The following is a 16,107-nucleotide window of genomic DNA, read 5'->3' on the forward strand; positions in this document are numbered from 1 at the left end:
AATTTCTTGAGACACTTCCACATTGATTTTCTCACCATTCTATAGCTCCATCAGCAATGTACAGAGTTCTCCTTTTTCTGCATTTTTGCCAACACTTGTTTTTACTTTAAGTTTTTAATAAGCTTTTAAAAATTAATTTTTGAATGGGGGAGTCATACCCTTCAAGTGCTCAGGAGCTAGTCTTGGCTTTGTGCTCAGAAGTCACCCCTTATGGTCCTCAGAGGATCATTTATGGTGCCAGGGACTCAAATCAGGGTTGGCCAAGGCAAAGCATCTTACACCCTATACAATCTCTTTGGCCCTCTCTTGAATTTTTTTATAAGGACCATTTAGCATGTGTGAAATGATATCTCATTGTCTTCTTTATTTGCCATTTCCTTGATTAGTGATATTGAGCACCTTGACCAAGTAATTTTTATTCTTTGTTTTGTCTATGTGCATCCCACTAGCTAGTTTTCAGGGAATGAGATTTAGTTGTCATATTTGAAAATCCACTTTAGTGTTTAGTATCCCCAATTTTCACGTTTTGAGGGACATTTTAGATTTCAAGTTCCCATCTCAGAGAGTCTAGTCTGAGATGACCCCTCCCTGAGCTGTTTCTCATGATCCTTTCGAGGAATTATGCTCTGGGGCTGGGGAGACAGCTTGGCAGGTTCGATCCACTGCACAGAGCGGTCCCCTACAAACCAGGTAGAAGTATCCCTGAGTAATGCTGAATGTGGCACAAAACCAAGAAAAGGTGTTTTTTGGGGTGGTTTTTTTTGGGAGGTGTTTTTTTTTTTTCAGTTGAATCGCCATGAGATATAGTTACAAAACTTTCACGTTTGAGTTTCAGTCATACAGTGATTGAACACCCATCCCTCCACCAGTGCACATTCTCCATTATCAATGTCCCCAGTATCCGCCCCACCAATATCACACCCCCCCCCACGTCTATGACAGATGACAGACAGTCTCCCCTATAATCTCTCTTTCCTTTTGGGCATTATGGTTTGCAATATAGATACTGAGAAACTATCACATGTGGTTCTTTATCTACTTTCAGCACACATCTCCCATCCCAAACGATTCCTCCAAACATCATTGACTTAGTGATCCCTTCTCTATTCCAGCTGCCTTCTCCCCCAGCTCATGAGACAGGCTTCCAACTCTGGAGCAGAATTCTTGGTTTTTGTGTCTACTGCCCTTGGGTATCAGTCTCATATTGTTATTTTATATCCCAAAAATGAGTGCAGTCATTCTATGTCTGTCCCTTGAAGAAAAGTATTTTTTTAAACTATTTCTCAAATAAGAACCTGCCCACCCCTCAAATAGTACAGTAGGTAAGTCACTTGCCTTGCATGCCACTGACCTGGGCTCAATCAGGTACCATGTACGGTCACCCAGTTGTGAGATCAGAGCTAGAAGTAAGCCCTGGGTACAAAGTGTGGCCACAAGACGAGCACAGCCCCAAAACAAACAGAACAAACCCAAACCTGAGTCCTTGAGGACTTAACTTTCCCTTAGTTTTCAAAACAGTTAAAATTTTCCACTCCAAATGAGCTAAAACTCTTTTTTTCTCTTTGGATGTTTCTGTCTAGTTATGAAGAAGCCAAGAATATATTGACCAAAACCAAAATACTGGCCCCAGCATACTTTATCCTGGGAGGCAATAAGTCTGGGGAAGGATGTGTGATTACACGTGGCAGAAAACAGTCTCTGGATGTATATGAGTAAGTACAGCTAGTAGATGCTATAGACTGACAGTTGTGCTAGTGGGAGGCATGAGGCCTAATATAATTTCTCTCTTTGAATCTAGACTAGACCCCAAGCTGGGTAGGTGGTATGTAGTACAAACAAATTACGACCGTTGGAAAAATCCCTTCTTCCTTGATGATCGCAGGACACCTGCAAAGAACTGTCTAAACCGGACAACCCAAGAGGTACACTCAGTTTCTGTATAGACTCACAGTGTCTTATATAGACTGCCAGTTTCTGTATAAACTCACAGTTTCTTATATAGACTCACAGTATGTGTATAGAGTCACGGTGTGTATATTGACTCAGAGCGTGTGTATAGACTCACAGTGTCTTGTATAGACTCACAGAGTCTGTGTAGACTCACAGTTTGTATATAGATTCACAGTGTCTTGTATAGACTCAGAGTATCTTGTATAGACACACAATATATGTATAGATACACATACAAGACACTGTGAGTCTATACACATATAGATTCACTGTATGTATAGACTCAGAGTGTCTTGTGTAGAAAGTAATGGGAGTGCATTAGAGAATATCTTAATTCTGGTGTATCTCTTTGACTTTTAAAGAATTTATAATGCTCATATTACTTATTATATTAGACAGTTCCCCTAAGTTTATGTTTTGTTTTTAAAGAGCAAAATTTGGAGACGAGCTCAGTGTGCTGACGTGATTGTCTTGCAAGTGAGAGACCCAGGGTTAGTCCCAGGCACCACATGAGTAACCCCTGACTACTGCTGGCTGTGGCCCAGATACACAGTTAAACAGCAAAAATTTTGCTGTACTTCCTTTTAGTCAGGGATTATTTGAGTGGCACCCAGCAATGCCGGGGTCTACTGGGCTACTCTGCTCTGTGTTGGTGTGTGTGTGTGTGTGTGTGTGTGTGTGTGTGTGTGTGTGTGTGTGTATGTTTGGTGGGGCAGGTGGCGTGAAGGGCTTGCTCCTAGCTATGCAGGGGACCATGCAGTGTGGGGCGGGGGGGCGGAAGCGTGCTCCTTCATGCAGAGTGTGTGCTCAGCTTGTTGAGCTCCCTCTGGCCCTTGTACTTTCTTATTCTATTGTGGGACACCGATCACTATGAAGTGGAATCACATAGACATGGAGAGTATCATGCTAAGTGAAATGAGTCAGGAAGAGAGGGACAGACATAGAAGGACTGCACTCATTTGTGAACATAGAATAACATTACATGAGGCTGACACCCAAGGACAGTAGATACAAGGGCCAGGATGATTGCCCCATAGCTGGGAGCCTGCTTCATGATCAAAGGGGAAAAGGCAGATGGAATAGAGAAGGGATCACTAAGAAAATGATGGCTGGAAGAATCAGTCAGGATGGGCGATGTATGCCAAAAGGAAATAATGGACCAAACATGATGACCTCTCAGTGTCTGTGCTGCAAGCCATAAGGCGCAAAGGAAGAGAGAGAGTATGGGGAATATTGTCTGCGGGGAGGGTGGGAAAAAGGGGGTATACTGGGGATATTGGTGGTGGGGAATGTGCACTGGTGGAGGGATGGGTGTTTGATCATTGTGTGATTGTAACCCAAACATGAAAGCTTGTAACTATCTCATGGTGATTCAGTAAAATTAAATGGAATCACAGACAGACAAGAATTTACAGAGGAGATGAGAGAGAACTTAAGAAAGTGAAACATTAGAGTGTTTACTGCTGCTTCTAATAGTAGGTCTAATGTAGTTATTTTTAGTGAACTTGTAGGGAAATTGGTTGAAGAATGCCTTGGTTTCTAGCAATCATTTCTGTTCATAGTAAAGCTGCTGACATCTGTTATTCATGGAATAATACTATTCTTTTATTTTAGAATATATCACTTGCAACCTTATATGATGTCCTGTCAACAAAACCTGTCCTCAACAAGGTATTTAAAAATATACATATTTACATATATTTCCCATTAATTTTAGGGGAAGGAATTGGTCCTATGTTTTCATCTGTTTCTGCTCTCTTTGATCAGTCAGGGCTAGAATCCCAAGTCATGTTTCGCTGACGCCTGGCTTCTAAGGTCACTTTGTATCACTGAGGCTGTGGCACTTGGGCTGTGATGAAGACATTGATCACTCTGGTTTGATGTCCAGATTGGTCAGAATATTGTTTCTGATTTTAGTTCTACGTCCATGGTGTTTTACTCTTGGTACCTCTGTCAGTCTCATGCAATACACTGCAACTAACTTAAAACTCAGCTAAGCCTAAAATGTCTTTACAAGCAGAGCTTAGTGTTTGGGGGTTTAGGGTTCCTCTTCAGCTTTATTACACTCTTTTGCTTTTCTGTGTAGGAGCTTTAAAAATGCAAAATGTTTCTCATCATCCAATATGCTAATAACCCCCCATCCCATGTATTCCGGATATGCTTACCTTGATCTGCTGTTTGTTCATTTTTTTCCCTTTTCATTTTGGTTTTTTTTTTTCTTTTTGGGTCACACCCATCGATGCTCAGGGGTTACTCCTGGCTTTGCACTCAGGAATTACTCCTGGCAGTGCTTGGGGGACCATATGGGATGCCGGGGATCGAATCCGGGTCGGCCGCGTGCAAGGCAAACGCCCTACCCGCTGTGCTATCGCTCCGGCCCCCTCATTTTGGTTTTTAGGCCACACAGGTGATGCTCAGGGCCCAGGGATCACTCCTGGTAGGCTAGGGGACCATCGAGAGTGCTGGGGACCCAACCTGGGTCGGCCACATACAACCCACTGTATTATCTCTCCAGCCCCAGTTTGTTCATTCTCACCCTTTATTTTCCCATTTCTCCCAGTCCCCTCCCCCCAAAAAAAATAAGTTTCTCTGTGTTACCTTTGCAAGAACAATTTCTTGCTATTGCCTCTTAGCGACTGGCCCCAAGCCTGGTCCTACAGGAAGCTGTTCTTCAGCCCTCTGACCCTGCCATCGTTATGCAAGCCCCTGGTCACTTTCAGATTCTGTGTATCTTCCTGTGTGAATCTGCACATCTCCCTGTTTGCTCACTTGAAGGATAAGGGTGGTAAAGCTAAGCTGTGTATCCCTATGGTACCCCATCACACTTTATATGATTCAGATTATGCACTACAGAAGATTATAGTATCAGCCTTTGAGCTTGGTGGGCAGAGCGGTATTCTGCTCAAGAATATACTGCAGGGCACTTGTCTGGTAGACTGATGACCCAGATTCAATACCCAGCATCAGATATGGACCCTTGAGTCCCTCAAGCAGTGGTCCCTGAGCCCCGAGCACCACCGCCTGTGGCCCCCAAACAAAACAAAACTTACTGAAAACCTGGCAAGACTCTCTCAAGCTTCTTTATGTGCCTGACCTGGAGTAATGATTCTGTTGGAGGCTGTTGTTTATTATTATCTTTTGTCAATTATTTGTATCCACATATCATACTTGTTAATGATCTATAATTGAGTAATAAGTTCAGCAAGTAGAGGCATCAAAGAATTGTAAACATCCATACAATTAATTTTCCTTTCAGCTGACTGTGTTCACCACCTTGATGGATGTTACCAAAGGTCACTTTGAAACTCACCTGCGGGATTGCCCAGACCCTTGTATTGGATGGTGAGCCTGGCGCACACCCCACCTGCAGCGAGCTCGCTGTTCTGCAGACGGCAGTGTGCGGCCCGCCCAGCCCTCCGCTCTCTGAAGACTTAAGACTCGGGGCAGGTTCCCTCTGAGCAGGAACTTGTCTTTCTCAGAATGTTTACAATTCACAGGCTCTTTTTGCTCTAGCAGTTGATCATTCTTACATATGTCAAGTACAGAAATCACCTAGAGTTTGCTGAGTTCCATTTCACTTTGACATTTGGGGCAGGGGACGGGCAGTGACACGCTGAGCAGCCTCCCCCGAAGGAAGCCGGGGCTCTGTGGGTGTGGAAACCAGTACGTGTTTGTGGCTAATCATTCAACAGTTCACATTACTAGTTTTTCTCTTTTACCTGCATATTTGAATGTTTTTCAGGATAGATTTTTTTTTTCTTACTGATTCTAACTTCTGCTCACATTAATTCACCACTGGCTTCGCTGTCTGTGACGGCAGGTGTGATTTCACTGACCTTGATGGGGGAGAATGAGAGAGATGTTCAATTGTATATTTCTCAAAAAGGGCAATATGTGTGCATCCAATTCTGAAGAGAAATACTTTTTGGGGCTTAAAGAATAATCAATACACAGGCCTTTGTGATACACAGAGATTGAAATGTTCCCTTTTTCATAATTATTCTACCTCCCATAGCCCCAGGAAGTAGTTAACTTCAAAAACAAAATTTCAGGTTCTGTTCTCATTGACAATGGGACATGAACCCATTATTTTAAAACTCTTGTATAACTTATTTAATAAACAGAATTTTAGTTTTGCCTTCTGATCAAATGTATTTTTAAAAAACTCGATACTAAAAATGTTTTTCAGAAATCTATGAAAAGCATTAATAAAAACATGCTAACCTCTCCAAACTTTCACAATTCACTGTGAACCACATGCCACTTGGGCAGGACTGTATCCATTTCTGTACAATATTGATTGCATTCATGACATTCAATAAAACAGTCATGTGGGCCAGCTGTCCTGGATGCTGATTGGATGTTGACGTACATGGCGGTTTCCTTGTCCCAAGGCGTCATCCTGAGTCTGGATTCGGCAGTGCTTCCCACTGGGTCTCTGCACATCATTTAGGTTTCCAAGGGACTGTGAGCCCTTTGGCTTAGGATCTTGGTTACATGAGCCCACCCCATCCCTGCCCTGGATCTGAGTTCAGCTTGGGGAAGCCTTGGTCTCTGCATGGCAGTGACCCTGAGCCACATTAGAACGGGGACAGTCCTCGGGCCAGGGAGATGGCTGGCACAAGCACTGTGTGCAGGAGTACCACTGAGACTGACCCCCAAAACAAAAAGAATCAGAAGAATTCTGAAATGGAAAGGCTCTGTTATCACCAAAGCTAGTCCCACAGCCCGAGGGACCTTTTTCTGTTACAAAAAAAAATCACCAGCCATGGCTGGAGTGATAGCACAGCACAGTGGGTAGGGCGTTTGCCTTGCACGCAGCCAACCCGAGTTCAATTCTCAGCATCCCATATGGTCCCCTGAGCACCACCAGGAGTAATTCCTGAGTACAGAGCCAAGAGTAACCCCTGAGCATCGCCAGGTGTGACCCAAAAAGCAAAGAAAAAACAAAAACAAAATTATCCTTCACAAATGAACTTTGTTTATGTCTGTGGGTAACAGCTGCCTAATATACAGGTGTAGATTATCTGCTAATAGAAAAAAAGGTTTAATTCTGAAAGCCTGTAGCACCTGAATTCACTGCCAGCCCTATTTGAATCACCAGAAAACAAGTTCCATTTATGCTCCTTGGTATAGTCCACTGGGATAAACACTTTCAACTCTCCCCACAAGTAGGAAAGATGGTAGATTGGGCTGAAACAGGATTTCAAAAGAACGCCCATGACAACTTAGAGAAGGGATCACCAACTATAATGTAGTCGAAGGCCATGTGGGGGAAGGGAGTTGCGGGCTGAATGAGGGCTAGAGACTAAGCACAGTGGCCACTCAACACCTTTATTGCAAACCATAACAGCTAATTAGAGAGAACAGAAGGGAATGCCCTGCCACAGTGGCAGGGTGGGGTGGGGGGAGATGGGATTGGGGAGGGTGGGAGGGATGCTGGGTTTACTGGTGGTGGAGAATGGGCACTGGTGAAGGGATGGGTTCCCGAACTTTGTATGAGGGAAGCATAAGCACAAAAGTGTATAAATCTGTAAATGTGCCCTCACGGTGATTCACTGATTAAAAATAAATTAATTAATAAAAAAAAAAAAAAGAATGCCCATGAGCCACGTGGGGAGAGGCCCTGTCTGGGAAGCGTGTCCCCACCAGGCCTTTGGGCCTCTGCTGGGCGTGTAGAATCAAGTCTCCAATAATGCCTTTGAATTGTAGCCGCTAATCTAGCTGTGGGGCCGGGCTGTCCGCCTCCGTACGGGAGTGCCCCTGGGCCTGCGAATCACCTGTGTCATCAAAGCTCTTCATAATGACGTTATTGTAGAATGTTTTCTTTGCAGATGATGATCAAGAAGCTGATATACCAAAAAAAAAAAAAAAATGCCAGGTACCACCACAGTGACAGAACTTTGCTGTTTTCTGGAGTTTTGTTTTTTTTTTTTTTTTTTTTTTTTGCTTTTTGGGTCACACCCGGCAATGCACAGGGATCATTCCTGGCTCATGCACTCAGGAATTACCCCTGGCGGTGCTCAGGGGACCATATGGGATGCTGGGATTCGAACCCGGGTCGGCCGCGTGCAAGGCAAACGCCCTACCCGCTGTGCTATCACTCCAGCCCCTGGAGTTTTGTTTTTTACCTTTATTTTTTTCTTTTTAAATGGAGTGTGCTGATGTCTCTAATTTGTTCAGATCACTGCAGAACTTGGAAATGCTGCTGCCGCAATTGATCCATGACTTCCTGCTACTGGTCTTTTTTACATAAACATATACATATATATATAATTTGATTTTTTGGAAACTTTAGCTGTGCCGTCAACTTTGGAAAAAGTTCTGCCGTGTTGGGTTGGCATTGCACAGAAATTTATAGCCATATTGGTCTAGAAATCAGGAGCATCTATCTCTCTCTTTCCATTTGTACAGGGCTAATGTACTGTATTAAATATGTAAGGTCTTATCTACGTGGGTTTGATTACAGATACTAATAAAGTATTCTCTAAGTAAAAAAAAAAGAACGCCCGTGATGAGGTGTTCTTGCACCTGGCCAGTGCCGGTTCAGTCTCTGGCACTGGTCTGAGCACCTCCAGATGTGACCCCTGAAACACAGAAGGATTGAGCCTGAATACCACTGGGTGTGACCCTCAGACAAAACCCCAAAATTGCCATTTTCCTCACATCACCTCGTACTTTCTTGATCCTCGGGGCAGCAGTGGAATGCAACATCATGGTTATATTATGGGTATACATATATATGTGTATATATGTAAAAACTTAGAAAGTTGTATATTTTATAGTTGATTGGATGTCAATAACCCCTCAGCTAAGGTGAAAAACATACTTGGGGGTAGATATTACAGTGGGTAGGACACTTGCCTTGCACACTGCCTACCTGGGTGTGAGACCTAGCACCACAGATGGTCCCTCGAGCCCTGCCAGGAGTGATCTTTGAGCACTAACCAGAAATCCCTGAGCACAGATGGGTATGGGACACCCAAAATATATCGAGATATATTCCACAATATAGGTGATCTGATTGGTTTGGAGATACCTATTGAGAAAAAAAAAAAAGACAAGGGAAGTTATCTGTCTTAACATCTGTTAAAACATTAATCCAATATTCTTGCCAGTTCCTTCCTCAGGCCTCACACTTGCTCTTGAGATTATTGATTGTGTCACAGGAGGAAGTTGTTAGCATAAGAGGACTTATTTGATCCTTGATCCTTGCCTCAGGCGAGAACTACATGGATGCCAAAGTGCAAAGCTAGACTTTGCAGTTCTCTGTACTAGGACAGGATTCCACATGGTTTCAGTTCCCAGAGATGGTTACAGCCATGTCTGCATTGAAAATCCTGGAAACCTTCCTCAAAAGAGCTGACACTGATTTCATAGCACAGGTTCAATTCAGAGAAGATTCTAAATAAAGTCGAATGCAGGTGGATAAAGTTTGGATTTTCCACTGCAAGTTTCTTCCAGTTTCCATATGTATTTGGGGATTGAGAGGGAAGCAGGGACTAGTTCAGCATTCTTCAGACTTCCTGTCCCTGTGGGCCAGTGCCAGCCTGGGGCCTGGTGGTTAGAGAATGGCTGCATTAAATAATCACAGCTGGGCTGGGGCAGTTAGTCATTACAAACTACCAAGAGGTCAATTAGAATGCTGATTCAGGGTACAAACTCCTACACCCCCAGTGCACAGAGATTGTACACATGTTGAACAGCACATGTCCAACTGTTCATGTCTGTGAAGCTCTCACAGGCTCTCACTTCTGCTTTTTGGGTCACACCCGGCGATACACAGGGGTTACTCCTGGCTCATGCACTCAGGAATTACTCCTGGTGGTGCTCAGGGGACCATATGGGATGCTGGGAATCGAACCCGCGTCGGCCGCGTTCAAGGCAAACGCCCTACCCACTGTACTATCACTCCAACCCCAGGCTTTCACTTCTGGAGCATCTATACTTGACTGTTATTATCACCATGAACACTCACAGGCCTTGGAAGGAAATAAGATTGAAATAAGTTAAAACATTGTTGATATCTCTAAAAATAAAAACCTCACATGGAGAAATGGCTCAGCGAGCTAGAGCAGAAGCTCTGCATGCGGAAGCCCAAGTTTGATCCCCAGCACTGTCTGGTCCCCTGAGCACCGCATTGGCAGGACCCGAGCATTAAGCACACAGGCCTTTACAGCTAGGCCAAGTACCACCAGAGTGACGCCAGGCCCACTGAGCACTGCTTGGGAGTCCCGTTCCCTCCAAACCCTCTTCCCCCAAAACACTTCAGATGGCAAAGAAATAAGTGTCTTCATGACTTGTAGATCTGAGGAATAATCCAAAAGATCTTGTCATTCCTAGCCAGAAATTTGGGACTGATGAGAGGGTACCTGAGTTTGAAAAATTCACTGAGAGAATTGCAGGTATAAAAAAATGATTTTTAGGGAAATAGAATGTTTCCACAGAAGAGGCAAATAGGGCTTTTCTCCAGGGCAAAAGATCAAACTTTGTGTTTCATTCAGCTTTATACAAAAGATGTCTACGAGGGTTAGCCCTGGGAGTCAGGCTGATGGCTGCTTGTGAAAAGCGGCATTGCTAGAAATATTGCTGACATGTATTTCCCTTTGTTCATGTTACCTTCCTCGTAGGGTGGGTGTTCTGTTAGCATTCTGTTCATCTCAGCCCTTGTCTCAAGGGAACCAAAACCTGCTGAGACTTTCTGTTTATTGGGATATTTTAAATTTTATTTTGATAGTGTTCACAATAATTTATTACATTCAATATTCCAACACCAGTCCCACCACCATAATACACCATTATTTTGAATTTTCCCACCACCCCCAAGCCTGCCCCAAAGGCACATCCTAAATAATTTATTTTGTATGGCTAGTTATGAACAATGAGTTATGAACAATGAGTTAAAAATGATCCCAAAGTGGGGGTGGTAGGAGGGATGTTGGGACCATTGGTGGTGGAAAATGGGCACTGGTGGAGGGATGGGTATTTGAGCATTGTGTGACTGAAACCCAAGCACGAAAATTTGTAAGTCTGTAACTTTATCTCACGGTGATTCAATGATTAAAAAAAAATCACACACAAAAAAAATCCCAAAGTTTGTAGGGATTATTAGAGTCTTGGATTGGTTTCCATCCTTTACACAGCTACATTCATAAAATACACCACTGGAAAACTTGCTTCCAGGGAGCTGATGATACTATTCCGTGGTTGCTCTTAAAGAACAAGGGGAAACTTGACTTTGGGCAGAATGAGCTTAAAACAAAGATGAATCCTGCATGTAACCATATCAAAAAAGATATGGTGATGTGGAGAAAGAGCCTTATTGGTAACAAGCCAACAAGTTGGAAGAAGGTGTACTCACGTCCCCGAAGCAACTATGTTGTCTGCACAGCCTTGAGAAGGGGTTGTTACAGGCCAGAGCAATAGTACAGCAGGTAGGGGGTTTGCCTTGCACATAGCCATCCCGGATTCGATCCCTGGCATCCCATATGGTTCCCTGAGCACTGCTAGGAGCAATTCCTGGATGCAGAGCCAGGAATAACTCCTGAGCATTGCCAGGTTTGATCTAAAAACCCAAAATAAAGGTTGTTTGTTTTTTTTTTAAAAAAGGGGGAAGTTGTAAAGGGAAACTTATGTTTGCAGGAAGGTGAGTGCCAGGCTAGTGAGTGCCGGCACTACAGTGAACAGCAAAATCCCATCATGGCTGGTCCTGAGGCACACTGCATCTTTTCTACAATCCCAAACAAAGGTTAGGCTTTAAGGGGAAGGGTAAACTGAGGACAAACTGTCTCTTTCTCTGGCCCAGTTTCAAGCTCTGGAAGGAGAATCAGTGTCCCAGGCCACCGAAACATAGCTAGGAATTGTAGCATGAGAATGAGTGCTGTGTGCTCAGGAGGAAGGGAACACGGGAAGCTGATCCAAACATCAGCTGCCTTTGGATCGTTCATTCACGCACAACCAACACTTAACAGGGTTTTGAACCAGGCCAAGGTGCTTAGTGTCAACAAGAAGTGTTTGGAGATGGTGTGCAAACCCCTCCAAAGCTTTTATGCCTTCCTCCACCTCAACAAGACTTGCCGCTCTAGTCCACACTGGCCAGCTAAGGACAGCATGTTCCTCAACCCACACAGGATAGAAGAACCCATAGTGTCTATATTGCCACATGATAGGACTAAAGTCACTCACGTGCATGCCGCAACTTTCATGTGAAATCTGTTTAGTCTTTAGAGCCCTTGGCGAGCTTCTCAGGTATTGCATTGAGTTGTGTTATCTTCCAATCTAATCTCACTCCCACCCACACCAGTAGGATCTTTCCACAGTGTATAAAGAAACAAAGAAAGGGACCAGACAATCTCCAATAGAAACAAACCCTGAGACATGATCAGTGGAACCTGGAACTGAGGGGGTAGGTGGGAGAGGGAAGGGACAGTGAGAAAATGGTGGAGGGAACTGGAGTCACTGGTGAAAAGATTGGTGCATTGCTCTGCAACTACAAAATAACAAATATTGGTGTAAGCAATGATAGTTCAATAAAAATTAATGAGCCAGAGAGTACAGAGGGTTAAGGCACTTGCAATTTTTACAATCAACTTGGGTTGAATCCCAGATGCCATATGGTCCTGCTAACCCTCCCACTAGTGATCCTGAGCACAATGTCAGGAATAAGCCTTGAGTACCACTAGGTGTGGCCCAAAGACAAAACTTTTACTGTAGTTTAGGTAACAGTTAAGTTACACAAGAGTAGATACATGGTTTTGAAAAATTTTGGGAGGTGGACAGTGAATTTTTTTTTTGGCAATACTTAGGGCTTACTCCTGACTCTGTGCTCAGGGATCACTTCTGGTGGGTTCTGGGGAGCAGATGAGGTGCTAGAATCCAATTGGAGCTACTAGCCTCATACAGTGAAGTGCCTTAGCTGCTGTGCTTTCTCCAGCCATATATTGTATGCTTTTTTGTTCTGTTTTGTTCATTTTAGAGCCACACCCTGCTATGCTCAGGGTTTACTCTTGTCTCAGTACTCAGGGATCATTCCTGGGGGACCACACGGGATGCCAGAGATTGAGCCCAGCTATGTGCAGGGCAAACACCCTGCCACCCATTGCACTAACTCTCCAGCCACCGTGTGTGCTTTACCTGTATGGATTTACCACATGCCACCACCACCAAGGTGCCCAAGTACTCTCCACTTGGGTCTGTGTATGGCGAGAGGAAAAGAGCACACAAGGTGAGAGCATCCTCTTCCTGCAGCCACTGCACCCTACAGCTTGGCAACCTCAGGGGTGTGTGTTTTGTTTTAGGTTTGGCACACCCAGCTGTATTCAGGGCATAGGCCTCTGTGCTCAGGGATCACTCCCCACAGGCCCAAGGGACCACATGTGGGGTTTCATGCAAGGCAAGCATCTCGCCAGCTGTAGTACCTCACCAGCCTCCCTGCAGCCTCAGTCCTGTAATTTTGACTATGCTCACAGATGCATGATGTTCTACTCATCCATCCAGTGAAATGGGATGGCAGAGATAGGACAGAGGTTAAGGCACTCACCTTGCATTTGGCAGACCTGGGTTCCTTAGCAATGCCAGGAGTAATCCTGAGCACAGAAACAAGAGTTATACCCTGAACATTGTGGGCTGTGACCTAAAAACAAACACGGAAATAGTATCATTGAATAACAAAACCTGATTCTGTCAGTGTGATATTTATTGCCTGTGTTCTCAAAACAAAAACAGAAATGCATTCCTTTGCTTAATGCACTATTCTTCTGACACTCACCCCTGATGCTACACCAAATGCACAGCCAGCCCACTTTGTCCTCTTCCTACCGCTGACCTTTTTTGTTTGTGTTCGTTATTTCCGACTTCACTTTTGGTGCATATGGGTGTTGTGTGAATATTCTTTCAGTCGGAAGCGCCAGGACAAGGAACACAAGAGGAATTGGAAATTGCTGAGGATCATGAGCTTGCTCTGGCCCTGTGACAAAGAAAGAGCATCCGTGGCCTCTTTTTATTTATTATCCTACTGTATACACCTCAAATGAGCTCAATATCGTGAAGTCATTAATCAAAGAAAAAGGAGTTACAGGAAGAACATCAAGGCATCAAGGCATACATTGTTCTGTCGTGTCTGCAAGTCAAGTGGTTACAACCTGGGAGACGAATGCAAGGCTGAGTGTTTCCTAGCCATGGGTTACAGCCCCTCGCACCTGGGGTGATAAGGGGGATGTGAGAATGTCTGCATTTCAAAGCCAAGCTGGGTCTGGGATCTGTGGGAAAGGGAAGACTGCTTCTTTGTCATACTAGAATGTAGACTGAGGCCAAGAGAGGAGAGGGAAGAAATGTTCATCTTTTCCAGGTCAGTCGGACTCCTGAGTTAGTACCTCACCTATTGTCATGGGGTCCAGGGTCCTGCCCTTTTGTGGGTCAGTCTTCGAGGACTTGTCCTATAACCATGCTAGGCACCAACATATTGGCCTTCAGCAGACAAGCAAGAGGTAGACTCCAGGATACGGAAATCAGCCAGCGGGTCTTTGCAAAGTGGGCTGTGGTGCTTGCCCTCTCCATGGAAACGCCAGACCAGGAATGGCTGTGAACTGAGGAAAGGGTTGGTCCCTGGCTGGGCAGGGCTGGGTGGTGTCCAGTACTCGTGTGTCCCTCAGGGGAACACTCAGGCTTGCAGAGGGGAAGCTGGGCCCACGGCAGCACTAACTGCTCCAGCACTTGCCGCCTGTCTCTGCTGGTGCTCTCGCCTCTCCCGGAGACCAGGGGTGCTGAATCCCAGGATGTGCAGAATCCCAGAATGCGCCATTCACCCGCTATTCGGCTAGAGCACTGGGTGCGAGCGGGCATTGGAGGCAGCACTGGACCCAGGTCTTGGTGCCCCTCCCCCCAGGCGCCAGAGCGGATGCGTGAGGTGTTCCGTGGTGCCTTGGATGTGAAGGCCAGCTGGGGGCGGGGGGCAGCAGTGCCCTCTCCCAGGGTCGTAGCTGTGTACAAGGTAAGTGCCCTACCCACTGTACTCTGTGCACCCCGTCCAGGTTCCTGGAATTGTTCCTGCTCTTTTTGCCCCTGGGTCTGGGCCACACCTGGGAGTGCTGGGGGGGTTTCTCCCGGCGGTGCTGGGAGACCACTCCGTACCTGGGATTGAGCCCAGTCTCCCTCAGGTGCTCCGCCCTTGGGAGCTGTGCTCTGGACTCTGGATCCCAGAACTGAACCTGAGGCAGTTTCCATCATTTGACCAGTCAAGGTGAGTGATTACGCTGTGGTGAGCCACACACAAAGAAGAGGCACTGGAAACACTACAGAGGAGCCCCCAAACCTCCAACCCACGCTTGTCAACCAAGACCCTCAACATCACCCTTACACAGGGTATGATGTTAATGATGTTAACTGATGTTTGAGAGAACGTATGCATATAATTTTGATCACATTATACTGTTAGAGTTGTTCTGTTTTTTTGGTGTATAGGGTAGGTGCACACGGGGCGATGCTCGGGGCTTACTCCAGGCTCTGCACTCAAGAATTACTCTGGGTGTGTGTGGGGGAAGGGTGAGGGAAGACAGTCGGGGGACTATGTGGAGTGCTCGGATTGAACCCTGATCAACTGTGTACAAGGTAAGTGCCCTACCCACTGTACTCTCTGCCCCTAGGAGTTGTTCTGTATTTGTTGGTTATTATTGTTAAGGTGACTGATAAAATTTTATCTGAAATCAGGGAGCTGGTTATTTTATAACTATAGGTGGTATTTTTGAAATTTAACCCAGCGAGTTTTCTGGAGCCAGGAAGGGACGTGTAGGTGTAAGTAAGGTTATTTCAGAAATGGGAGTGTTCCCTCCTTGCATCTCGGAGGATGCTCTGGCTGCAGCCTATGTGGTTATGAGAACCCACAACCAGCTCCCGCCGTGGTGACTGGGGAGGGCCGCTGTGAACTGGTCTTACTAGGGTCAGGCAGGTGTCAAGTCCCCATCTAAAGCCCCAACTTCAATCCTGTGGTCCTCGCTGTGCCACCAGCCTGGAGGTGCTCCCGACCGGTGTCCCTGAGGTGCTCCTGGCCAACACAGGGCAGCGTACGGCATCCCCAAAGTCCATCATAGTGGCCCTGGCTCCTAGGGGAGAAACTGCGCCACTGACCCCTCAGCAGCTCGCTCTCCATTCTAATCAGCTCAG

At 45.5% G+C, this 16,107-nt stretch overlaps 1 protein-coding gene across 3 annotated transcripts in view; it reads left to right on the plus strand.

Annotated features, from left to right (window-relative positions):
• Window positions 1–6,311, plus strand: part of ASAH1 (N-acylsphingosine amidohydrolase 1) — a 35,459-nt gene extending 29,148 nt beyond the window's left edge. For all 3 annotated transcript variants that reach the window (XM_055134423.1, XM_004610335.2, XM_055134415.1), the window contains exons 11-14: window positions 1,581–1,712; window positions 1,799–1,922; window positions 3,565–3,621; window positions 5,207–6,311. In XM_055134423.1, the coding sequence (XP_054990398.1) occupies window positions 1,581–1,712; window positions 1,799–1,922; window positions 3,565–3,621; window positions 5,207–5,296 (403 nt within the window). In that variant the 3' untranslated portion in view covers window positions 5,297–6,311. The remainder of the gene's footprint in view (window positions 1–1,580; window positions 1,713–1,798; window positions 1,923–3,564; window positions 3,622–5,206) is intronic.
• Window positions 6,312–16,107: the final 9,796 nt, after the last annotated feature.

Source organism: Sorex araneus, chromosome 1 (assembly GCF_027595985.1).
Source record: "Sorex araneus isolate mSorAra2 chromosome 1, mSorAra2.pri, whole genome shotgun sequence".
Taxonomy (NCBI): domain Eukaryota; kingdom Metazoa; phylum Chordata; class Mammalia; order Eulipotyphla; family Soricidae; genus Sorex; species Sorex araneus.